The sequence below is a fragment of the Silurus meridionalis genome, chromosome 2 (assembly GCF_014805685.1).
Source record: "Silurus meridionalis isolate SWU-2019-XX chromosome 2, ASM1480568v1, whole genome shotgun sequence".
Lineage (NCBI taxonomy): Eukaryota > Metazoa > Chordata > Actinopteri > Siluriformes > Siluridae > Silurus > Silurus meridionalis.
The window spans coordinates 33,467,924-33,493,921 of record NC_060885.1 but is presented as its reverse complement, the minus strand read 5'-3'; the positions used below and the strand labels follow the sequence as shown (position 1 = coordinate 33,493,921).

The 25,998-nt window shown below is 41.7% G+C and overlaps 1 protein-coding gene across 5 annotated transcripts in view; it reads right to left on the bottom strand.

Annotated features, from left to right (window-relative positions):
• The window catches only part of dst (dystonin), a 125,567-nt gene that overhangs the window by 25,056 nt on the left and 74,513 nt on the right, over positions 1-25,998 (bottom strand). For 4 of the 5 annotated variants that reach the window (XM_046865588.1, XM_046865593.1, XM_046865590.1 and 1 more), the window contains 31 exons: positions 25,775-25,921; positions 24,845-25,060; positions 24,587-24,736; positions 24,234-24,467; positions 23,628-23,780; positions 23,309-23,542; positions 22,976-23,230; positions 22,381-22,893; positions 21,887-22,063; positions 21,159-21,282; positions 20,066-20,274; positions 19,661-19,978; positions 19,367-19,533; positions 18,964-19,120; positions 16,682-16,808; positions 16,503-16,556; positions 16,125-16,360; positions 15,905-16,034; positions 15,582-15,781; positions 14,692-15,187; positions 12,057-13,525; positions 4,073-4,234; positions 3,797-3,967; positions 3,440-3,606; positions 2,614-2,773; positions 2,073-2,399; positions 1,851-1,935; positions 934-1,175; positions 598-804; positions 237-356; positions 32-139 (listed from right to left, as the gene is read on the bottom strand). In XM_046865588.1, coding sequence (XP_046721544.1) covers positions 32-139; positions 237-356; positions 598-804; positions 934-1,175; positions 1,851-1,935; positions 2,073-2,399; positions 2,614-2,773; positions 3,440-3,606; positions 3,797-3,967; positions 4,073-4,234; positions 12,057-13,525; positions 14,692-15,187; positions 15,582-15,781; positions 15,905-16,034; positions 16,125-16,360; positions 16,503-16,556; positions 16,682-16,808; positions 18,964-19,120; positions 19,367-19,533; positions 19,661-19,978; positions 20,066-20,274; positions 21,159-21,282; positions 21,887-22,063; positions 22,381-22,893; positions 22,976-23,230; positions 23,309-23,542; positions 23,628-23,780; positions 24,234-24,467; positions 24,587-24,736; positions 24,845-25,060; positions 25,775-25,921 — 7,515 coding nt within the window. The remainder of the gene's footprint in view (positions 1-31; positions 140-236; positions 357-597; positions 805-933; positions 1,176-1,850; positions 1,936-2,072; positions 2,400-2,613; positions 2,774-3,439; positions 3,607-3,796; positions 3,968-4,072; positions 4,235-12,056; positions 13,526-14,691; positions 15,188-15,581; positions 15,782-15,904; positions 16,035-16,124; positions 16,361-16,502; positions 16,557-16,681; positions 16,809-18,963; positions 19,121-19,366; positions 19,534-19,660; positions 19,979-20,065; positions 20,275-21,158; positions 21,283-21,886; positions 22,064-22,380; positions 22,894-22,975; positions 23,231-23,308; positions 23,543-23,627; positions 23,781-24,233; positions 24,468-24,586; positions 24,737-24,844; positions 25,061-25,774; positions 25,922-25,998) is intronic. The other variant, XM_046865592.1, reaches the window with a different exon arrangement.

Sequence of the window (25,998 nt, the reverse complement as noted above, 5' to 3'; positions counted from 1 at the left end):
ATTTTTCTGGTACACATTTAACTTAGTTCACCTTTAGAACTTGTTTCTCAGTCTCGTCTTTGCTGTTCATTAACGCTTCGCCTGACTTGGTGATATCATCCACGCTATCTTTATGCCTCATAACGTCCATGGAAAAGCCCTTAAACACAGAGAGCATTTCTGTTGATGCCATGTGCCACACATACGCATGTTTCCTGTTCAGCACACCCCTAATGACCCAAATGCAACAGACTAACCTTCTGCGCTTGCAGCTGAGCTGTGGTCTGCTCCGTCTCCAGTTTAATGTCCCCCATAGATGACAACTTCTTCTCGGCTTCAGTCAGCCAGGCTAATTCAGAGTCTGCAGCCTGCTCAAACTATACAGAAGAACCCAAATGCCAAGAAGATTCAGGCCAAAGGAAACAAAGTTTATTTCAAACTAAAACATGATTGGGGAAAAAAATTAATCACATGACAATTGCAGATAATAATAACATTACATTATCCAATCAAGGTCTGATCAAAACTGGTCATCACAGGAAATCAATCAACATCCAATCAGAAGCCTTTAAAAAAAATCTTATGGTTTATTTTTCTGAGATATTTGTTGCACTTTACCTGCTGGGATTTTAAGATGGCCGCTCCGGTCTGGTCCACATGCTGAGAGATGGCATCGCTAGCTGCCCTGTAGCGCTCGTTGTCCTCTGTGATCAGTTTGTCAAGCCCCTCTCGGGCACGCCATGGCACCAGCTCTAACAGAGCGCTGCTTACATCGTTCAGCGTCTCTACTGCTGACTTGTGCTCTTGAACCTCCATCATTAATGCCTAGACATGAAACACAGTCAGTAAATTACATAAAGTATATTTTTAGCGTACTGAAAGAAACACATACACTGTTATCCTCTGTTCTTGCATTCTGTTTCTTTCTCTTTCAAGCTGAAGAAGTGAACTCACTTTCTGCCTCTCTTGCACCTGACTGAGTTGTTCTCCCACTGGTTCCTGAGCTCCAAACGTAGCTAATTCAGACTCCACCTTCTCCAACCAGACGCGCAGCTCCTCGTGTGTATGTTGTACCTTATCAGCCAGAGACAGAGCCTTGTCCAGGGTCTTCAGTACATCACTGCTCATTGTGCTTATGTCGGCATATCTTGTCTTTATTCCGTCCAGTTTGCCCTGGATAATGATGACTTCATCACCTACACAAGTTTAAAACAGTGAGATCAGTTGTGTAGACTGGAAAAAAACACATTATTTATGTTTCCTATATTCATTTCTCAGGGGGTGTTGAGATGAATCGTTTCTATGATGCATCACGATGCGGATGTGGACGATTCTAAGTAGATTACAGCCTACTGACGTCATTCCTGCTTTAAATGGCGATCGAAGGCAAAACACCATAGCGAGTGATAAAAATGTAGCCATGTGCAGTAATATTAAAAATAGATGATATAACCTGCATCGTGGTATCAAAATGATTTGAATCGTTGATACAATAATCATAATCGAATCGTAAAACCAGTGAAAATTCACACCTCTAGTTTAAACATCACCTGGGGACTTCTTTTTAAAAGCTGAACCCGTGTCTTTAAAATGAGGGGACGGGACACGATCATGACGTCCTAACCGGTAATGAAGCTTAAATTCCCTTCGCGCAGGTCTCACACTATAGACATTTTTCTGAAAGGTTTTACAGGGAACGCTCATCGCGATCCACTTTACCGCTCCATTATAAGAAACGGCAAGCGGTTTAACCCCGACAAAGGGTTGCCAAATCCTAGTTCCAAAATCTCCCTACGCCACCCTGTATAAGCAAAGTAGAAAACGCAGAGCGATGTGACACATTACTACCCCAATGTGATTCAGGGTCTTGCCTGTGGTTTGCTTGAGCAGCTCGAGTCCATTCTGCAGAGCCTGTTCAACATGCTGTCTCCTGAACTCGATATCCTCATGAAGGGCCTTGACCATGGAACAAGCACATAACGAGATCATCAATGCAACTAAATCCATAAATATCGACGAAAGCAATTCAGGATAAATTAATAATGATGGGTATAAAACGAATGAAGACTGAAGAGGAGGAGGTTCTGTTCTACCAGCTGGTCAGAGTGCTGTTTTGCCAGTACGCCCAGTGTATAATCCTGGACAGAGACGTGTCCCAGTCTGCCGTGGATTTCGTCCAGCCAGTTCATTAACGCTACCTCGTCCTCTCCAAACAGCCGAGTGTTAGCCAGGGCCCTCTGAAGCAGCTCGGCTTTGGTGCGGCAGCGTTCCTGCAGCTCGATGTAGCTGCCCTGAGTGCTGTCCAGTTTACTTTGGATGAGCTCTTTATCATCCACACAGCTGAGTGAGCGCAGAGCCTGACCGAGACTCATGGCCTGGTACAAGCTTTTACCGTGCCCTATAATCTCCTCCTCTAAAGCCTGATTAGCAGGGATGGCAAACCGAGTAGATGAAGCGAAACACATGGGTGGGGAGATGATGATTTCAACATAAAGAGAATAAGAAAAAAAAGTAACTTAAAAAAACATAAAGATGCAAAACACATGCAGCAGTAAAAAATATCTACTGCAAAATAACCAAAGCAAATAGGTCATGTAAAATAAACCCAAGGTATGGCAGTTCCATGGCATGTACCTTATGCTGAGAGATCTGCTTCTCAAGCTTAGATGTTTGGGTGCCGATGGGCTCGGAAGTGGCCAGGCATTTCTCGGTAGCAGTGAGCCATTCTGTTAGTGGTTCCAGGGTCTCGTGGAACTGTTGGGCCACCCCCAAAATGCTCTCCAACTGCTTGTGTCTACCAGGAAAAGTAAAAAAAAATAGTGGCCCAACGCACATAATGAACAGATACAGAAACCTAGTATACACAACAACAACAACAACAACAACAACAAGATGGTCTAAATCATGGCCTAGCGTTAAAACCACAGCGTCCATGCCATATTTAGGTGACCATGTTCCATAATTTGGTCTGTGAGGGCCACATCGTTTTTTCCTTTTTTAATGGAGTCGGTAGGTAACAGAAAATGACTCGCAGTCTCGCGAGTAAAAACAAACAGCATGCGGTATCAATGATTTGCCTCTAGAGGCCGCTCTTGTAATGACAGCAAACCGGACAGCTAGTTCCAGCTATCGGTGTCTCGACATCTATTAATATCTAAGGGACATTTTAGTTTAGAAAACCAACCTTAATTATCAAATACAGATATGACGTGAGTAAAACACTTATTTTAAATTACATTTTTAAAATATGTTTCTGGCATTGTTCAGAGGGCCAAATGTGGGGGCGGGACGTATTCAGCCTGCAGGACGTAGTTTGGGGACCTCTGATCTAGGTCTTATTAACCTGGATCAACACTGGTTTATTAGTCCCATTTACTTATACTCAAGAAAAAAGGTTTCCTGAGCCTCCAGCTACAAGGGAACTCTTTAGATTCATTCCCTAAGAAATCGTGGTTTTTACCTGTTCTCAGCTTTCTTTAGCAGAGCATCCCATCTCTTCCCCAGGATATCAATCTCTTTTCCAATCTTCTCCTTATCCACAGAGTCAGCCATCTCTATCACTTTCGCCCCCTCTTTCTTAATAAGCTCCACCGTGGGTCTGCGGTCGTCCAGAAGTTTCTGTAAGAGCTGGATGAACCAGAGGAACATTAGCATATGGTATTAAAGGAAATGCAATCTGTATGATGCAGATAACCATCTGTAGACTGTCCAAATCTCCAAAAGTACAAATATTAAAGTACAAATAAAAAAACATTATTTTTAAACATTTTAAAATTGAGGTCGGTCACAAAATTCTGTGGAACCATTAAGCTCTTACCCTCTGTTCTTGTATTTGTGCTTTAACAACTTTAAACTCTGCTGATGGAGACTTCTGACTGTCCACCAGTTCTTCCGTATCTTTAAGCCAGCTGAACAGCGACTCGAGAGCATCCTGAAACCTTCCACAGTGCAGCAAGGCTTCATGAAGCTGCACCGAACGTTCTGCTACCTGAGAGCGCCATCGATACAACGATTCAGATGTTAGAAAAACAAAGCAGCACAAGAAATTGGATGAAATATTTTCACATCAAATTTGCACTTAATTTCTCTTAACCTTTTTGTTCAGGGTGTTCCATCTCGTATTGACCTCCTCCAGGTCGTGTTCAAGCGATTTGGTGCTGGTTCCTTTGGAAGCATTTTGAATAAGCCCCTGGCCTAACCAGTTCAGCTCTTGCAATTGCGTTTGGAGTGACTCAATCGTCTCTTTCTGGAAAACCTGAAATCAGTGGGGTAACAGAATGACGCGTCAGATGGAAACAGTGATGCGAATCCCATTAAGACACATGACTTATAGAGACAGAGTCATTTATTACGGTTTCCTGATTAGTAAGTGATTAAAGCCGTTTGAAATGGTTGTTTAAAAAAATAACAAATACCCATTTGGCACATTTGTTCATCTGGCATGTGGTTCACACGAAGGAATACCTGCTAAATGTGATGGGTCTGAACTCACAAGCACAAAACCAGTGTTCTTTAGCCATATCTTGCATTATTTCCTCTTTTCTATTACTAATATCAATGCTCTCGTTCATAAAAAATGTTTGGCTTCATTAGGAAGATTCAGATACATTCGGTTGCCAGTGTTTTAAGTTTCAAGCAGTCTGCATCTTCACTTAGGTACCATATAATCAATTTATAGGCAATACAATGATTGATTGTTGCCCATCTGTTGCTCAAAAAATGCACCCATCATCTTCATCCATCAGCTTAAAAGGTTCCAGCACAGGACCACCCCAATACTGACCTGATGTTCACACCACCTGACACACTTGTACCAGCACTTATGACAACGTGACACTACCATGTCAGTGTCAAGGCTGAGCTATGAATGGGTCACTGCCAAAATAACATCTTAAAGGTTGGTGGTCCTTTTTTCACTAATGGTCAGGATGAAGGCGAGCGAACAAACCGGTTACTGACTGTACAAGACCTAAATAATTAGGTTTACTTGGAAACGTTGCCATTTAGTGCGCAGTGGTGGACAGTAAGGAAGTAATTATAACCTGTCACTGTACTTAAGTGGGTTTGTTGCGTATCTGTCTATCTTTACTAAAGTATTTCTATTTGGAGCAGTGGTGCAGACCTTCTGTTTAAACTAAAAACGTGTCCAAATTCTTACAAATAAACAGCAGAAAAGAAAGACTTTCCTCTCTGAGTAAACCTTCATTGGAGTACCTGCTCCTTTACAGCGTTGTGTAAATGAATGATATTTACTTTTCCAAATTCCTTTTATGGCAAGAGTCTCCACTGAACATAACCTACAGTCTGAAACAAGAAGTCTGTGTCTGAGAGCTGCAGTCAACGCAGATCTGTGCAGGATCAGAGGAGTTGAGTCACTGACAGATTATTGCACCGAACTTCATTTATCCTGCTTGCGATCAAGATAAAGGGAGCGCGGTACTATCTAACTTCCCAGGAATTCATAAACATGTCATGTTCACCTAAAAAGACAAGGCCTTATGCAAAACTAGGGTTTGTTGTGAAATACCTGCGAAGATCTCGCGTCCATGAGATCCATCTGAGAACACGCCGCTAAGGATGTTAACAAGCTCTCCAGCTCGTCATCTCCTATATAATTTATAGTCTGTTTGATTCCATTGGCAAGACCTGCCTCCCTTTCCACTGACAACAAGAAATCTTCTAAATCGGCCATTTTGGATTCTGTTGCTCTCCGCTCATTTTCATAACACTCTACATCTTTGGTCACATGTTGCTCTCCAGACGTCCTACGATTTGAGACCGGCTCCGGCTGCGTTACGACTACGCATAAGAGTTCGCACTCATCCTGAGATGTTTCCTCTGGAAGCTCAGATGTGGGAAGCTCGTCGTATCCCGAGAACGTCCCGGTCTGGGTGTTGAAGGTAGTGTTTGGTTCTCTGTTTGATGACACTGCTGTTATTCGGCTCTGTAATTCGGAGGAAAGTTCACAGGAAATGTGTTCACTATTAAGATCTATGGTACATGTGTCTTGTTTCTCATGCCTTGTGGAGTCTGTGTAGTAGACTGTAGTTGGTACCAAGCTTCTGACAGGGGAGAATGGAAATTCATCTTGTCCTGAACTGAGAGACACACCTGCTTTCAGTTCAGCAGATACATGAACAGCCTCGGTAGAAGAGAGGCTTCTGGTACCTAGAGCAGGTCTCATCAGGGTTTTCTGTTTCCGTCGTTCTTGATCTGTCGTGGGGCTGCACAGGCCGGAATCATCCTCGGATGTTAAGGAACTGGTCATGCTTCGACCCGGGCCCACTCGAACAAGTGCTTGCCGGTCTTGTACATCAGCACACAAGGTTCCGTACTCACTAAGGTTGCTCGGCCCAAAGCTTTTCCAAGAACGCCTGTGTTGTGGAGGCTCTTTTTTATCACCCTGTACACGCGGCCTACCGAGAATGGTTCCAGTTCCTCGAATAACGTCCCCGTTAATCTTATACCCATCAAACACCACACGGTCGTCCAGTCTCGTTACGTCCCTCCCGCGCAAATCAAAGGTGCTGGACGAGGCCAGGAGACCGTTTCCACTAAGCGTGGTCATGTCCAAAGTGCGGTGAGGGTACGACAAAGTGCCAACGAAGTGCCGGGAGGTCAGACTTCCCTTCGAACCAGAGTCGATTTGCTCGTTCAGACGCACAGTGTCGTAAATGGACCTCTGGGGAACATAGCAGTCATCAATGTTCAGGTCTTCTTCTTCCGGTTTTCCCACACAGGACGGGTTTTGCCGCAGACAGTCAGGTCTGCTAAGAGGTTTGCCCATTCTGACAACGGATCATTCAATTGAATAATGAGGTATACGCCTTCAGTGCAACAACTCTAAAGCGATAAAATCTCTGTGCATCTCAAGAGTCATTAAATAAATATAAAATATACCTGTAGTGTTTCATAAAAAATATATATCTTTCGTAACATATTTCTTTATTATTTTTGGAAAAAATTTAAAATGAAAAAAAGCCAAACTCTAAAATATGTTTAAGATGCTGAGAAGTGGCAGAAGAAGTTGTTCTATACGCGCTACAATACTTTGATTTTATTAAAGAATATCCAATTTCAGTCAACACCACTCATATCCATATCTCTTAGCTGTCAGAACTTGCCCATTGTTGCCTGCTTCCTCAGTCCTAAGTTCCACCACAAATACCACGAGGGGGGTAAAGAAAAAAAGTGCTCGGTTTTCCATGTTCTTCTGAAAGATCAGAAATGCTCAGAAATGATTTTATCTTCGTTTGAAGGTGACATCCTGGTCCAAATCCTCTAATTTGTGAAAACAAAGCGGCAGGGCTCCAGGATAAATACAAAGCTGCTCCTGCCTCTCTTGTCGTCCACCCGGCAATGACATCCACCCTTCTGGCAATGTGCTCAAAGCCCCGCCCCCTCCTTATTATTCTGCCAACATCTGCCACAGCTCCATTTGTCCTGAGAGCACATGTTGATTGGTAGATGCATGACCCTATTTAAACCCTCCCTCCCCCCTCGGTCTCTGCAGCGTGGCCCATTCGACTTCACCTCTTAGTCATCTACAGCTCGGAGAACATCTACCCCTCTCTCCTTTAGTGAAGGAGGAAAAAAAAGATCGAACAGCTCCCCCCTGCATGACATCACACAGGGCAGAAATAGATACTCTCTCTCTCTCTCTCTCTCTCTCTCTCTCTCCTGCTCTCTGGAATGATCACGCAATGAACCGTCGTCCAATCTGTATATTGTCTTAATTACTCTGGAATGTTTAAGGAGGTATCGGTCTTCAGTATTAACACTACAATCTCAGCCAAGTGCTTGTTTTCATAGCAGGCGAGTAAAAAAAGTTCTAAAGTGAGCAATGAGGGTCCAGTATGTGGAAAGTAGCGGAGTAGATTCACTCACGTTACTGTAACTGAGCAGTTTTTTTTTACTCAAAACACTTTTTAAAATCTGTAAAATCTGTAGTTTTATTTTTACTTGTGTTTTGTTTGAAGTATTGCACTTAACTACATCTTAAATCATATAAGTAATAGAAATAATAACAATGCAAAGGGGGAAATTTCGCACCCTGGAAACTACTGCATCAATTGATTGATGGGTGGAGAAGGAACGCGCTAAACTCACAAGAAAGACAGATTTAGACGGACAAGACAGACGCCAGTGATGCAGACCAGGCTAAAAAATGCGAAATCTTCAACACGTGCGCTCGCATTTGTTTTGGGTTTTTTTGCTGCAAAAATGCATAACTCACATTAGACTAGTCACAGAGTGTAGTGTTGTTTTTATTTGTATTGCACTTTAATTTGTAAAGGTGTTCCTTTAATTACAAAACAGCTCGTTTGATATTTATATGTTCTTATCCTTTTTCCCCACACTGTTCAAAAAATAACCTTAATTTTACTGAGCTACTTTTTACTTTTACTCGAGTAGATTTTTACTTGGGTAACTTTAGTTGCACTTGTGTGGAGCTGGCAGTGATGAATAGGTGGTTAAAAAAGATCTGTGGGATTTACAGTAAGGATGAATCACACACACACACACACACACACACACACACACACACACGCACATATATATTTGACAAAAAGTCTGATAAGATTTTACATTTACGGCATTTGGCAGACGTTTTTATCCAGAGCGATTATATTTGCAGCTATAGGTTTAAGGGCCTCGCTCAGGGGCCGAGAAAAGGCAGCTTGGAGTGACGGGGATTTGAACTAATGACCCTCGAAATCCAGAGTCCAATGCCTTAACTACTAATCTACCACCTCCCATAGAGAATCTAAATGTAAAACTGGACTTTTTCAAACATTAAACATTGTGCAGTAAATCCACTATAAAAAAGATGCACTGTTCCGATGATATGATATTAGAGCCACGACAGATCTTTGCTTTGGCCGGGTTTGGAGAGAATGCATACCAGAGCACACAAAGATGACAGGAACATCAGCACTTCTGAAAAAAAACCTCTGTCAACACACAAACAATAGGTCTGGGTTAATAAAAGTCTTTTTCCTGAGGACAAAGCACGCTCCCGAACCCTTTCTCAGAGCTCACATGGTGGAGATTGTGAATATTGGGTGTTCCTCAAGCTCCACTCTTGTTGAACCATGTGAAAGGGGATCGCTATAAAATTCCAAGGTCATGATCACACAACAATGTGCGATAGGCTCGTTGTACTGGCGCAAGGATCTCATGTTTCCTCTCAGGTTTTTTTTTTTTTTTTTACTGATGACTAAGCTCAAATCTGTGCACTTCATAAGTCGTTTTTTTTTTTTTACAACCATCATCACCTTTGGAGCTAGCCACTGGCATGATTCAGAGAGAAATTCCTTTTGGTTAGAATGTTAGAATCTGAGATCATGGACAAGTTCTGGGGGAAGAGAAAGAACTCCAGCATAAAAAAATTCATTCATTGCAAGCTCAACAATTTGTCTTCCTTTAACAAAGTTTCATTCTGTATGCACGATAAACAGAAAGATGAGACAAAGAAAAAAAGGGATGTCCTGAGAAAAACCACTGCGAATCAGATTCAATGAATTCACTGAATGGCCTGAATAAACAGCAAACGTCTGAGCTGAAGCTGCTTGAAAGGCTCATTGTGTTTACTGCACAGAGGAATTCGGCTGCACCTCGTTCTCTACAAACGATCCCGAACGCTCCAAGTGTAAAAAGTTCCATTTTGTAATTTTTGTGAATTATGGATCTGGTTGATTTCTTACTTAAATGACTGAGAACAATAATGATCTTGACCGAGCAGCTGAGGGAGCAGTGAGGAGCCTCCCAGACAGAGAAGCGAGACAAAAGAACGACAGCATGAGCAGCATGAGGCCCAAACGATCAGCTGCAGCTGATCCTAACACACACACACACACACACACACACACACACACACACACACACACACACACACACAGTTCACATGCATTCAAATTAACCGTCGCCTATATTTTGGTTCACACGCATTAAATAATAAACTATTATAATCTATTTTTTTTAAAAAAAGGTGTATTTATAGGTTTACTACTGAGTTCAGAAATAAAAAGGGGTTGAGTTTGAGGGTTTTAGGGTTAAATCTCGTATCTTGAACATACCGGCACTACAGAAATTCCTCTCACGGCAGCAAAAAACGTTTGATGTTTGGACTGAAATATAACTTCCAATCCAGCCAGGAAACCACATGGTCCAAACAGATAAAGAAGTAAGCGCTGAAGCGGTGTACTTTTAAAGCTGGTAATAAAATAACCATGAAGCTATACAAAAGGAATTCAAAATAAAGCACAGAAATGATATGCGAGCTTATTTAATGACATTTTTTATTGCCATTTTCTCAATAAAAACAAAATAAACCAAAAAAAAAACCTGAAATATCTATAAAGAATAAAGTTTCAGTACAGGATCTGTACATTAATAACGGTTCTAACTGCTGCATGAAGATTATTGGGATGAAAGAAAAGCGTTTCATTTGGAGCAGTGGGATACTGGCAGGGCCGTGTCTCTCAGACAGAATGAATCAGGAAAACCGTCTCACTTCTGCACCCAAGACCATGTCGACTCCCTGCTGGCTGAATGTTCTCCAACAAAAAAAAGAGCCAATGGGAAGGGACCCTTATGCTACCACCAGATGCTCACTGACAAACTGAAAAGAAGCATCTTTAGCACGTGGCCACAATATGTTAAACTAACAAGGTCATGAGTAGAATATTTATTTACAAGAATTGGACAAATGTTCGTGGACACCTCACTCCGCTAAAGACTGTAGACAATTTCTTTTCTTTTTTTGGACATACAGAGATCAAATAGATCCAAATGTAATTGTTTAATAGTATTTAGTGTAATAAAGTATAGATGGAAAAGGTGCCCGTATAATAATGGTGTGTGTGTGGGGGGGGGCTCAGCTGGAACAAGAACTTTTTTTTTTTTAATTGAAATTGTTGTTATATTATGTAAAATATCAATACAAAGATTTTCAGACTAATCAGACGTTCCATTTACGGCATTTGGCAGACGTCCCTACCCAGAGTGACCCATTCATACAACTGAGCAGCCACGGAGTTAAGGGCCTTGCTCAGGGGCCCAGAAGTGACAGTTTGGCGCACCTGGGATTTGAACTTACGACCTTCAAAGCCAATATCCAATGCAGTAACCACTAAATAACCACATCCCCATTCCCAACAGTCAGGTTCCAAAAACAAGTGGAAAAACTTAGTGAAAAAGGAATAGCTCAATTTTACAGCCCATGATTTTGGAATGCTACACTCAAGATTTAGACGTCCACATGCAGAGGGAAACTTGTGGGCTTCATATTATCATCTTGTACAGAGTGTGGCAGACATTTCAAAGCTCTCAAGGCCCCTGGGCCACTTCCAGCCTGAGGATCTATTATATCCAGCCTACGATGTAATATCCTATTTCTATTCTATTTTCTATTTCTAGTTTGACTCTACACAGTTTTTATTTTTCATCCCCCAAAGCTGCTCAAACGCTCTGCATGTTTGGAAGAACGTATCTGTGTGAGCAACTTTTCTCTGTTCTCAAGATGAACAAAAGGAGACACGGGATTCTTCTCACTGATACACACGTTTCTGAGAGTTTCCACAGCACAGAATTGAACCCCAAACATTAATGAACTAAAAGCCAAGAAAAGACTCCTGAGAATGTACCGCTTTTATCCTGTTTGTCTTTTGTTCATTACAGTTTGACGGGTGTTTGGGCCTCCACTTAGACCCGGTATTTAATTTTGGTCCCGTCTATGAGCAAGTTTGTCACCACTGGTGTATGTGTTAAAAATAAAACCAAACAGAACGCTGCTTGTTGGGTTTACGGCATGCCCATGCACGCTGCACATGCTCATACCTGATACAGTATTTCACCAAAAACACTCAGAAGGCTTGTATTATATGTAATATTCTTCGAGCATAAATAATATCATCACTTTGTCGAGAAGATGAAGCTCAAACGAGAACAAAGGATTCTGTGTTCATGTGCAGTCCACTGTTATACACATAATGAATCCATTCATACATACAGAGATTTTCAGTTTTATCTAAAAAACACAAGAAAACATGACAATATGAATCTAAAGATCCTACCTTGAAAGCCTCCAGCTGCTGGTTAATGACATCTGTCTCCATTCCAACAGTTCCTTGGGATTCCTCTTTCTTCTTTGCACCAGCTATTTCTTTTGAGACCGTATCCAGCTTGTGGTAAAACTCCCCCAGATGTTTCAGTGTATCCTCAACCTGCTCTTTCCTCCCAATGGCCCGATCCATCAGTTTGCCACTCTGCTTGCTCAGGGCCTCGAGGTCTCTCTTCAGGCCCAGAAGATCTGGTGAAGCCTCTGACTCAAGCATCTTCTTGCAGTTGTTTTGGGCACTGGTTGTGTTGGTCATCAGATCCTGGAGTTTTTTCACAAAGCTCTGAATGGTTCCTTGTTGATCTTGGAGAGTTTTCAGGTCTCGGGATACTGGGCCCATATTATCCAATTCATCGTCCAGGTCTGCAAAGGTGGTGAACATCTCCCGGGTGCTGTCCTGAAACTGTCCAATGCCCTGCATTTTGTTCTCCAATGTGGAGCACTGCTCTTCAGTTGATTTACTGATGGAGTCGTGCTCTTTCTCCAAGGTGTCTGCCTGAAGGAGGAGATCTATCACCCCATCAACTTCTGGTACATCCACTACCAAACTTTGAGCCAGGCTTTTGAGGTCGTCTATCTGGTTCTGCAAACACTCGAGATTTTTCTGCACAGACTTCATGTTGGTTAGGTTCTTGTTACTAAAACCTTGGACACCAAGACCAGCTTGAGATTCGAGCTGCTTTCTGGCACCCTCGATTTGGTCTGAGATGTCTTTATGTGCTTCGCTGAACTCTTTCAACCTCTGCGAGAGCTTCTCAAGGGTTTCTTTCTTGAGCTGCAAACCTTCTGTCAACTTATCTATATTCTTCCCGATAACAGTCTTCTCTTCATTGACTTCACCCACATCTGCTGTGGCCACCTCTAGAAGACTGTCAGCAGCTACGTTCAGCAGTTCCATCTGACCGCGATGTTTGTCCACATCCCTCTGAATTTCCTTTATCTGTGAGAGGGAGTTCTCGACTTCCACAGGATTCACACTGAAATTTGCTTTATTTTTCTTGTCTTCACATTCCTGCAGCCAAGTGCTCAAGCTCTCTGCATGTTCTTTGTATTTTCTGGTCCTCTCCATAGCAAAATTGAGCTTCTCTGCTCTCTCACTGGCACCCTGCTTTACTTTCTCCCAGTTGGACCTGAGGGCCGAGAGCTGTCCTTGGAGAGCTAACTTTTCCTCTCCTTCTGTATTGTGTAGGAGAGCCTCTGCTTCCCGGAGAATGTTATTGTATGGTTCCTCTTGTTGACTCAGTGCACTCTGGACAGCGCTAAGCTCCTTTAGACTTTGTAACAGAGTCTCTTCCTTGGTTGAGACTGGATGAGGCTCAGCCTGCTCCTTCAGTATTTGGTCTAGCCAGCTCTGGAAGTCTTTAGATGTCCGATGAAATTCTTGGGAGCTGGCGAACGTTGAGGTGAGATTCTGAATCCTCTTTCCTGGAGAAACAATTAAAACACATTAATATAGATAAGTAATGGCAACTTGCAATCAATTCCAATATCCAGTGCTACATCTAAATGTTTAGACAGAAAGGTGCTGAAAGGCAAATGCTGTTCATGAACTGAAGAATTTTAAAGGTTAAAATGCCACCTGTTGAACATATAAATATACCAGAAGAGAAAATGCATGAGTCTGAGTAGTTACTCTAAAATTAGTGGCCCCACACTACGGCCCACGGACGAAAATATGTCCCGCCACCACATATGGAACGGCCCTCTGAACATGGCAGAACCATATTTAAAAAAATTATTTGTAATATTATATCTATATTTCATAATAAAGGTTAGCTTTCAAACTAAAATGTCCCTCAGTTATTACCAGAGGTCGAGGCACCAATAATCAATCGCTGAAACTGTCAGCTATTGGCAAAAATCCCTACCTATAGTTTTTCCGCCTTCCAGTCTGTTGTCGTTACGAGAGCGGCCTCTAGAGGCGAATCACTGACGCAACGTGCTGATTGTTTTTACTCGCAAGACTGCGTGCTGCACAGAGAGCGCTATATTCTATATATGATTTATAATTTATTCATTATATAATTCAATATATTTATAAAATTACTCATATTTATTTCCTAACACATTTTCATGATTCAGTACTGTATTTTTTTATTGGTTGTTTTGGTAATACATTTCAGCACTATTTTACAAGAAATGTTGTTTTATTGTTTTTTATCCAAGATCCCTTTTCAGCTGATTATCGGCAACCTCTAGTTATTAACGTAGCCTAATTATTTGTTATATTTACCCACCAGCCACATGCATACAGAACGCATAAGTGAGAAAACGATTTCAATATCAATTATTATAAAAAAATGTAATTATGATAGTAATATTGCTCTTTTAGTAGGCGATATATCTCCTGAAAAGTAATGCTCATTTATCTGTATGGTGCAGAACAGAATAATAAACTAATCTATAAATAAATACATTGAAAATCATAATAAAATCTCCACAATAACACTGGTAGTTACTCCGGCCCGTGTCATTTCCTGTTACAGACCAACCCCCATTAAAGAAAGGAAAAATGATGTGGCTCTCACAGAGAAAAGTTCTGATCTAAATGTAAACAATTACACATTTTTTGTGAATGTAATCCAACAAACCTGCTTTGTCTTCAAGCATCTTAAAGGGTTTGGAGACACTTTCCAGCTGTGCTGTAAGATTGGCTCTGAGATACTCCTCAGTCACTAAAGCTGAAAGTTCAGAACACAGACTTTCTGCCTCCTTTAGCCTTTTTTGCTCCTTGCACAACTCTGCCAGGACAGCATTCGTGGCTTCTAACTGCTTCTTGACAGCATCGGGTTGTGTGCTGAGGGATTGCTGGCCGTTCAGCTGAAACTCCAGTGCGGTCGCACTCTCACCCAGATGCCGTAAAAGCTCGTGGAACCGAGTGGTCTTACCCACAGCTTGCTCAATGAGGGCATCACGCTCGGACAGCTGGCTTGTCAGTCCTCGCCACTTCTGCATGATAGCATCCAGCTGTTTCTGGACCTCCTCTACTGTAGGGTCCTGGTTTCCTGATGCAGTACTGATAACCAGTGCAGCTTCATTCAGCTGCTCATACTGAGGTTTGCGGCCTTCGAACTCTTTCAGAAGAATCTAGGATAAGGTTAGAAATGTTTTGCATGGTGTTTACAGTAAAATCATGCCTATATACTTCGATATTTATTTTACTCAATTTTTGAACATTGAATACGAGGTGGCATCAAAAACGATTGGAAACTAGTTTTGTAACACGCCAACAGATGGCAGCACAAGGCTGCACGCACAGTCACAGGGAGCACCGACCTCCACACGTCAGTGTGATAGATAGATAAAGTACTTTTTTGTGAACAAAGCGAGTCTCGAATCTTTTTGATACCACACATTACAGCACACAGATAAAAAAAAGGCAGATCTTGTTTAACGGTTAGCAAAGTCTGCTCATATTATCCACAGCACATCTCATGCAGAAGATTTCTTTCAACAGTATTTCTGCTGGACTCTCTCCTACCTGGACCTGCTGCTTTTGTGTGTTGAGCATATTAGGGTCTACAGATAGCGGGCCTAGAACACTCATCATCAGATCTTTCTCTTGAAGCCACTGTAAGAGCTGGGGTTGGTTTGTCTGGAAGAGCTCCAGCATGCGGGATGACTCCTCCAAATGCTGCTTCCTATTCTCCACACAGCCCCTGACCTCCTCCCATCCTTCATCTGTAACATGGAGAAAAGCATGAGCAACATCACTCATAAAATGCAGAATACTTCATTTAAGATCATAAGCTCTTCTAGGTTCTGAAAAATGATGGAACAGGTTTAGTTTCAGGAGATGCATACCCATCTGTTTCAGCATGTTCCTCCATTTCTCTGCCTCGGGTGAATCAGGGTTTTCCTCGATCAGCCGGAGAAGCTTCTCCCTCAGTTCTTGGTACGGCTGCTGTTTTTGGTGCATTTTTTCCTCATAAGTCTTGATCACAAGAGAAAGAATTAGCGACTTCAATGTAAACAAAAAATAATGCGTATTCACACTCTCAGCTATACACATGAGCGCACTCACTTTCTGGCGTTCCATCTGCATTTTCACGGAGTCTTTGCCTGCTGGCTCAGAGTTCCAAGAAACTGCCGTCTTCTTCATGTTCTCCAGCCACTGCAGTGTTGACTGAGACTCTTGTTGGACCCCTTGGACCTTTAGCAACAGAGCACTTAGCTCTGATGATCTGGCCTTCAGCAGCTCCCCAAGACTGCTATAATCATCACTGATGCAGGACATGTTCTGCTGCACCAACATCAGCTCTGTAAACAGACAGAAAATATAATCGATGAGACTATAGACTGTAGAACAGATTGGTATTATTCTTTGAGAAGGTGCATTACATGGAAAGTAGAGTTTTCCAATGCATGGGAAACATCATAAAAAGAACCTGTACATTTTTACCTTTATTCGTCAGATATGGACCTCCTGGACCTGAGCCATTACTGAGTGATGAACCTAAGGCAAGGAAAAGAGAACGCATCACATTTCATCCGGTTTAGATCACAGTGGAAACATCGCCTTGGACAGAGACAGGCACAATAAGTGTGCTCATAAATTCCAAAAATAATCTTTGGGAATACCTGATTTATGATGCATTCTGGCTTTGGCTGGTGATGTCAAAACACTGATTAAAGTACACAGTGCAGAGCCTGTGCTATTTATATTTTGGACAGCGGGGGCTTTAGCAGTCCATTCTTCTAACAAGCACTGAAACGAGAGAAATCTGGCTTGTAAAGCAGTGTAAAAAAGCAAAAATGCAAAATATGCATCTGTTAACTTTCGAAAAATGTATTACTGAGAGTTGACTTTAACAGTACAGAGGAGGAAATTTAGGATCATTTCTGACAACATGTTAAACAGTTGTTTTTTATCCTAATGCAATGGAGATCTTTGACCTTATTTGTACATAGTCACATAAAACTGCTTTTATAATCAATCCCTTTATAGGATTTTTAACATTAAAATAAACTTTTTTCGATTTAGTGTAACTAATAACAATAATAACAGTAAAAAGGCTCAGAATTTAAAATATACCTATGTAGAAATGCAGTGTATTTTTAGTTAAAATTAATCTCACACTGAGCAGAGACGGAGCTGTTTTTCCTGAATATTGGTGCAAAGTGAAATCGTACAAATTTACATGCATTTTTACAGCATTAAACTTCAACAACGCGTTCAAATCAACTGGAACGGTGTTTGCTTCAATTCTGCCGACTGAAAATGCATTGCAAGACAAATGGTTTATTATAGACAGAGAAAAAGATGCAAAATACACGTCAAAGCAATATCAGTGTGTTCTAAAAAAAAAACAAGTCCACATTCAGGTTCTTCTCTCTATGGTGTTCCTGCCCTTCTGCAACCCTCATCCTTCCCTTCTCTCTGACATTTTCTCTTCACGCCTCCGTCCCTCCCACCACTGACCCCAAGCTGTGTTCAGGTCATGGCCAAACTGGATATTAGGCATGTCTGTATGTGCTGCAGTATTCTCTCATGAAGATGATGTTATTTTATTACCCTAAATAGAAAACAAATCTACTCCACACTATAACTGTGACCAGCACTAAGTCGAGCAAAGCCCAATTTTCACAAAAAAGGCGCAAACGTGTCACATCCTGCCGTATCCAGTGCTATCGCTCGCTAATTAACATGGTCTTTGTTTGTCCCACGAGATTCATATCTGCCTGCTCGCTCCCGTCCCTGCATCAGACTAAAAACAACTCCTGCCACGACTTCTGTTTATTGTCCCATGGGATCCGAGTCCCAATTCATACCAGTACAATGTTCTCTCTCTCTCTCTCTCTCTCTCTCTCTCTCTATATATATATATATATATATATATATATATATATACTAAACACTCAAACTAGTCCTGTACCTTTAAGAAAGACCTCCTGATAGCAACTCATTATGCACAATCTTGGATGAGACCTGAGATGTTGTATGGTTTAGAGACAGTGGCTTTAAATAAAAGAAAGGAGGTGGAGCTGGAGGTAGCAGAGCTGAAGATGTTATTGGGAGTGACGACGATGGACAGGATTAGAAATTAGTTTATTAGAGGGACAGCGCATGTAGGACGTTTTGGAGACAAGGTGAGGGAGGTGAGATTGAGATGGTTTGGACATGTGCAGAGGAGGGACATGGGGTATATCGGTAGGAAAATGATGAGGATGGAGCCACCAGGAAGAAGGAAAAGAGGAAGACCAAGGAGGAGGTTTATGGATGTGGTGAAGGAAGACATGCAGGTAGTTGGGTTAAAAGATGCAGATGTAGAGGACAGGGGGTATGGAGACGGGAGTAATGGGAGAAGCCGGAAGAAGAATAAATCTTGGATGAAAACCTTCTGGAAGATGGGTCATGGATGGTCTTCCAGCATGACAATGACCAAAAACATACAGCCAAGACAACAACATGTTGGTCTTGTAGCCCATTCCAGCCTTGTGCAGGTCTATAATCTTTTCCTTGACGTCTTTTAGACAGATCTTTGGTCTCGCCCGTGGTGGTGGAGAGGTTTAAATGAAAGAGTTTGAGTCTGTGACTGGTGTCTTTTATACACATTAATAAATTGATATTAGAAGTCCTTTTTTAAAAGGACACGACTGATTTGGGTGTGTGGGAGTCAGAATTCTTGCTAGTTGGTTGTGGAACAAATACACATTTTACTCGATCAAATACAAAACAATTTATATATATAATAGAATCTATTATTTTTTCTGGATGAAATATTTTCGCTGTTAAAAAGAACCCACCATAAAAATTCTAGACTGTTCATTTCTTTGTACCATTACGCTAAAATATATAAATAATTAACCTCAGTCCCAAAGTAACACCTGTGTGGGAAACGCTGAACTGAGAACACACTCACATTGACTTTCTTCACGTCATTTCCCAGGACCTGTTCACTGCAGTTGGGTTGAACCACAGGCACTTGCTCTTTTGTCTCCTCCAGCCACATCATTAAGACCCCTGCAGCTGCTTTGAACTCGCCCAGCTGGTCCTGGCAAGACAACACCTCCTCCTCTCTGTAACACACACACACACACACACACACACACACACACACACACAGTTACGATGCACAGCAGTATCCTCACTAATGAAGCCAACCATGCAGGTGGCACGAAATGTATTTTCTATCATGAATCAGTGAAATTTGAAGTCTCACACACAGCATTATAACGCAGTCAGGATATCAGTGTTGTGTGCTTTAGACTGTATTTGGGACTGGACTCATAAATATTCATTAATAATTACAAAACAACACTCACTTCTCTTTAACAGTGTCTTTAAAGGTATTAAATGTGTTGGACAGGTTGGCCATCTTGCCCTGAATTAGAGCCGTGCTTCCCTCTGGGCCGGAGTTCGAAAGCTCCTTCGACAATGCGTGCAGTGTTTCCATGTCCTTTGCATGTTCAGCCATCTCTGCATTTATCTCCTACAAACACAGATTTGGAGTAAATCAATAAATCTATGACATTACACAACTCTAATAATGTGTAAGTGTGAAGGTAGAGCAGATAAAGTGAGAAGATTAGGAGTAAGTACATTATCGTGGGGTTTACCTGCACTAGCTGGGAGAGCTCATTTACATTCTTTCCAGGTCCGTCAGCCTCATTGAGAGCGTGTGAATGTCTTAGAACAAACTCCTGGACCTTCTCAGATGTCTTCTCGAACTGCTCCACCTTGTCCTTCAGCTGCTCCATCTGTAAAATCTTCCGCTTGTGCTTCTCACAGGCATTGTCAAAGCGTTGCGCGAGACCCTCCATCTTTTCCTGGAGTGCAGCTGCGGCCACAGGCTCTGCAGTCTCGACAAACTTCTTTACTTTGGCCTTCATAGTGGAGATACTGCTCTGTCTGCTGGACATGTCCTGCTCCAGAGCCTGTGTATTAGATACAAGAGACCCTTGAATTGTAGTAAGATTTTTAATCAACCGCGTTAATGAGAATCGTAAGAGAAAAACGCGTACCGCCTCCTTGCTGAGGGCGTCGGCAATAACAGCTGAGTCGAGGAGCACTTGGGATTTCTCCCCAACGTTCTCCTCCACCTTCTTCATCCAGTTCATCATCTCATCCAGACCGTCCTGTACACTTAACGAGCGAGTTAACGTCACCAGCAGCTTCTCGTTCCGGTCACTCACTGCCTTGGACAAGTTATCGTACCTTTCCACGATGTCATCTAAAAACAGTTTAGAAAGAAATCAACTACAGACACCAAAAACCATCTCAGAAACTCTGAAGTAAACTGTAATAATATATATATATTTATTATATATACAGATAGTCCCAGACTTACAATGGTTCTATTAACGATTTTTCGATCTTATGATGACGATATCGATACGCCAGATGTGAAGCGCCACATACATGTACACTGTGTAGTTTATAAAGTATGGTACCCTAAATTGCTTTGTTTTGCTAAATGATGTACTGTAATGTGTTAAATTTAGGACTGTCAAACGATTAAATCAACGTAGAGCATGTAGACAAAATATTCATGACGTAAATTATCAGGACATCAAACGGAACTTTTGCTATGTTTCCACACGGACGGTTTTAATTGCCGGATGTGCGCATCATGGCGGATTTGAGTGCTTGATTTGAGACTTGAATGTTTAGTGATAAAAAAAAATTTGTTGGAGTTTTTTTTCACATCTGACTAAAGAAGGGACGTCGTAAATACATTTGTGTTGATGGTTTTATTTTGTCTTTTTAATATTTATTTATTAATATTTTTAATAAAAATAGTCAAACAGAAATGCGCCTTAATTAAATGATTAACACTTTACAGTATACTACCCCATACTGATCTCCATTCTTTAAGACTCCTGGGTAGACAAGGCCATGTCTCAATCATATTTTCAGGTTACGATGGGATCATCAGAAAACATCTCCATCATAACTCCGGGACTACCTGTATATGTTTTTTTCATATTTTGATTATACTATTACAATCGTATGGGACACACCAAAAGGTCCCAAAGTTTATTTTAATTAAACTTTTTATTAGATTAATTAAGTTGAATACAACAGGAAAACAGATTTGAGAAAAGTATGACCCACCAACTGCTTCCTGTATCTCATCCTGGTTGTTGAGCAGGTCTCCCTCCACTGTGACGAGAGCATCTGCTGTTTTGCGTAGTGTCTCCAGAGCTACCTGATGGCCAGTAGTCTGCCCTTGAAGAGCCTGAGACAGACAACATGTATTTACATTCATGGCATTTAGAAGGATGCTCTTATCCAGATCAACTCTTATTTATTCAACTGAGCAGTTGAGGGTAGTTGAGGGTTAAGGGCCTTAATCAAGGGCCCAGACTTGGTGGTGCTGGGACTCATGACCTTCTAATCAGAAGCCCAACCACTGAGCTACCAAATTAAAAATTCTAAATAATGATTTGGCATGGGTGAGAATTTCCATTAACCATTAAAAACTAAACATCTCATATAACCTTCATATAGACTGCAGGCCTACAGAGGGCGCACTATTACATAAACTTTATGTTGCAGCGAGCTGGGATAATGACATCACCACTGTTCCCTGCTTCTCGAGGTGGTTTGTGTTCCTCATGCTGTTGTCTGAAAAAGTGTGTGTGTGTGTGTGTGTGTGTGTGTGTGTGTGTGTGTGTGTGTGTACGGAGCGTCTGCACAATGGAGTGATGTGTGTGAACGGCTTGTCCTTTTCACGTTGTCTATGTAAATGTTTTGACGTCAATAACAAAACTGTGAATGATGAGCAACATGTGTGTGTGTGTATGTGTGTGTGTGTGTCTGTCTGTCTGTCTTTCTCATGCCTTGGTTTCTTCCAGTTGTCTCTGGAGGGTTTGAGGGTCTGCAGCAATAGCTTCTGACTGCTGCTTTCTTGCTTCAGCCTCAGAACTATTGAGCCACGTTAGTAGGCCACTAGTGGCATCTTCATACTTCTTGTATTTGTCCACGACATCTTTGATATTGTTTCCAAGCTGGTTGCACTGAAATGAAAAGAGAGTTTATTATATCTGCTGAAGAATTTAACATTTGTTAAACCCTTAAACTCTCGGAACTTTTATTAATTGGTAAATAGTTATAGGAAACCTAACTTAGTCCCACTCCTTCTAATCTCTAATAAATAAATCTAATCTAACTGATTTAATTGCTTTAGAGTTCAGCTTTGAATCATATGGTGATACACAAGACATATTACAACTTTATTTGTATAGATATGCTGCCATCTGTTGGTCAAAAATAGAATGCACTATTCTAAAAACATTGCAAGCTCCCTAAACTAGCAAAAATTAAGTGCAATTACTTGAGTGTGCATGACTTTGTATCGTGTAGCGGTGGAATCCAGCTTCTCCTTCACGGCAGCACACGTTCCTGAAGTGTCCACCTCGCAGGACTTGGCCACATCCAGCACTTTCTGGCCTGAGATTGTGATAAAACGCAAGTCTCCTTTGTGACAGATCACATCTTCGTAGAAACTTTTCTGCCGCTGAAGCTTCTCCTGCAGAACATCCAAGTGGCCTGTTGGGGCTCCGAGCTCTTCCAGCTGCTCCTGGGCCTGCTGAAGCCAAACTCCAAAATCCTCGTAGTCGCCTTGGAACTTGCGAAGCTCCTCCTGAACGCTTCGCATCTGCTTCATCTGCTGCTCGGCCTGGGTGAGTGAGGCCTCGTAGCGTCCTCGAAGATCGTGGATGTCCTTCTGGAGCTTCTCTTTTTCAGATGGAGAGAGAACGTCTGCCTGCTTGTCCATCAGAGCCTGGGCGGACTGTGTGGCGATGATGAGGTCCTGCTGCTGGGAGAGGATCTCTTGGTGGTGAGCCTGTACAGAGATGTTTTGGAGTTATGTATTTTGATTCCCTTCTCATTTTTCTGAGGTCTAAACTGCTGATTAAGCAACTCACCTTAAGCCTCTCATACTGCTGATCTATATCCAGTTCTTTCGTGTCTTCACCTGACCACTGTGAGATGTTATCTGTGGTGTCCAGTGCATTTCCATTAGGATCATCTTCCCTTCCTGTTAATTTTCCATCTACTGGCATGTTCCCGTTCTCTTTGGCCGATCCGTCCATCTCTTTTTCTTTCCCGATATTAGATACCCAATCTAACAGAACCTCTATTTTGTTTTTGGTCTGTTCGAGTTGTTCCACAGCCGCAACCTAAACGCATACAAATTGTTTTTAAATAATAAATATTAACTAAGTATTTTATAAAAATAGCAGTGGAAGCTGTCCAACCTTTTCTGTCTCCTGTTTGATAACAGTGGTCACCACTTTCTCCAGTTCTTTCTTAGTTTCCTCTGCTCTCTGGTTCAGCATGTTTGCTTTGCTCTTCACCTCTTCCACCTTAAGCTCAATAGCGGCCACTTGCTCGGGTGTCAGTTTGCTCCGGTTCTCCTCCAGGAACTTCTTAGTGCTACTGATGACTTCATTTAGTGCGCTTACATTAGCCTGGATGTCCTTCTGCAGAGCCTGATCAAACCCCAGAGACGCACCAGAATCAGGATGACACAAATGATTACTGTAATTAAATATAACAGCAAAATACTGTGTATACCTGGTTCTCCTGCTGGAACTGCTGAAGGTCTCCAACACTCTTTGCATTGTTGGATTGCTGCTGGTGGCCGATGAGGCGGTTCTCAGTCTGCTTCAGGTCTTCACACAGCTCCTGCAGCTTGTCTACAAACTCCTTCTGCTTCTCAACAGCATTCTGTCACAAAAGAGATGTGAAATGAAAATTCTTTCCGTTTAACGCACTTCAGCGTTCTGCAAAGAAAACACAACTGAGTATGCCGTAAACATTCGAGCTGCTGTATAAACATTATTAGGGTTTTGGATTTTGAATAAAATAAAAGAAGTTGAAAGGTTTCTTGGAGGTGTTAGGTCTGACTTGAGGTCTGAAAGCATTCCAAAGAAGGTGCAGATGTGTAAAAAAAAAACGCTTTGGTCCCCTTGAGTACGTGCTCAACGCTTTTTTTCTTGAAGCCTGCAAAAGGTGAACACACTTTTTAAGACAATACTTTGAAGCTTTGATCATGCAAAGTTATTGTTGTGTTTGTTAGAGAATTCATGCACCGTGACTTCTGAGCAAAAGCATCCGGTTCTGAAACACGGCTCAAGACAGTTTTATTATAACTCCGCGAGGATGTGGAGTCTTTCAGACCTGCTGCTGTATCTCATCCTCACAGATCTCCAAATGGAGGTCCAGTGTGTGCCTTTGAGTAAACACACGGTCCTTCAGTTCCTTAAAAGCTCTCTGCGTGGCACTGAGTGATTTCAGCATCTGTCTGTTCTGCGCTGGGTTTAGGACCTGGGCATGCTCAGATATGAAGTTCTGGACATCGAAAGCCGCATCGTCCAGGTTCTGTCGCGTGCCAGACAGGTTCTTCTCCAGGTCCTGAAAACCAAAAGAACTGTTTAGGGGTTCAATCCTAGCAATCTTTTTTATTCCAGACCAAAAAACTCTTACATGTTTATTTTAAGTCTATTATTTAGCCTACTTTTTATAAATCATACCTTATTTTGCTGAATCTTATGTTTAACTGTATTCAAGTCGTCTGTGTTTAAGATGTCCAGCTTACGTAGCGTCTGACACTTTTCCTGAATACCAGACGACAACTTGTCAACGGAGCTGAGGAGATCTTGATATGTCTGCTCCAGATTTGCCTGAAAACGTTTCGTAGCCTTTAAATAAACATTTGATCAAAACTACGTAATTATTCATTCTAATCCGAAATGAATGAAAGATGTATGTTGCATTTCTCAGATTCTGACCTCGGCTACATCAATGGCCTGGAGAATTGTGTTACGTCTTTCACACGACAAATGGCAAACACCCGTGAATGCTGCTTGCAAATCTACAAAAACCGAAGCTAGATCGTGTTGGATTTGTGTGGGGATGAGTTCATCAGCAGATTTTAAAAGCTGCTCGGCTAACGCCAGATCGGACGTGAAGATGCCAGGAAATGCAGCGAGCTGTTCCTCTAAAGACTAGAAAGAAAAATGTTGGGGATTAGTCGTTACATAAACAGGAAGAAGACAATACACAGAAATGGAAGAAAGTAGGTCAAGATTAGGGTTGTGCATCTCCATAACTCTGATCGAGATACGATTCACATCTCGGTGCACAGTTAATGATACGGTACATTAGATATATAAGAAGCAGCGACCGATGCGATAATATTCCCCGATGCATTGAGATCTGATTTCCATTCGATACAACACAAATTCAGAAAAAATAGGACGCTACGATTTTATTTATTTGGTTCAAACAAACAGCAAATCATCAATTCACTTAAGTGCCTTACTGCTAACACGTTCACAAAAAAATAACAGTGACATAAAACCAGACGGTTTTTTTTCCTGTTCTGTCTCCCAGAAGTTACAGCTCTACCTCTGCCATGTCAATCTGTATTCTATGTGACTCTCAGGACATGCCTCGGTCTCTGTAACGTTGTTATACGTCATATGCACGTAGCAGCAGCGAAAGCGTTCGAGCAACAGTTTAGCAACGAGAAATGCCGACGTGTATCTGATGCACACTTCAATCAGTCCATCACATCTTTAACTTTTATGCCGATGCACCGATGCAAATCCATGAATCTTACATCCCTTTTCTAAAGCAAAGTCAGTAGAAAAGGAAACAAATTCAGTATGAGATGCATTCGACTTAGCAAACAAGTAAAACTACAATGATGGACACACCTGAGCTGCTTCCAGTTGGGCTTGTAATCCTTCAATGTGGGCTTCTAAAGGAGCTTGGGTCAAAAAATCCTTCCTGATGTCTTCCAGTGCATCATAGTGATCCTGGAGTTTACCAACACATTCCAAGTACTGTTGGGTGGAGCATATCTGCAACATAGTAAAATCAACGAATTAAATTAAATTAAATGTAATTATTATTTATAATATGCTAATTAAATGTATCT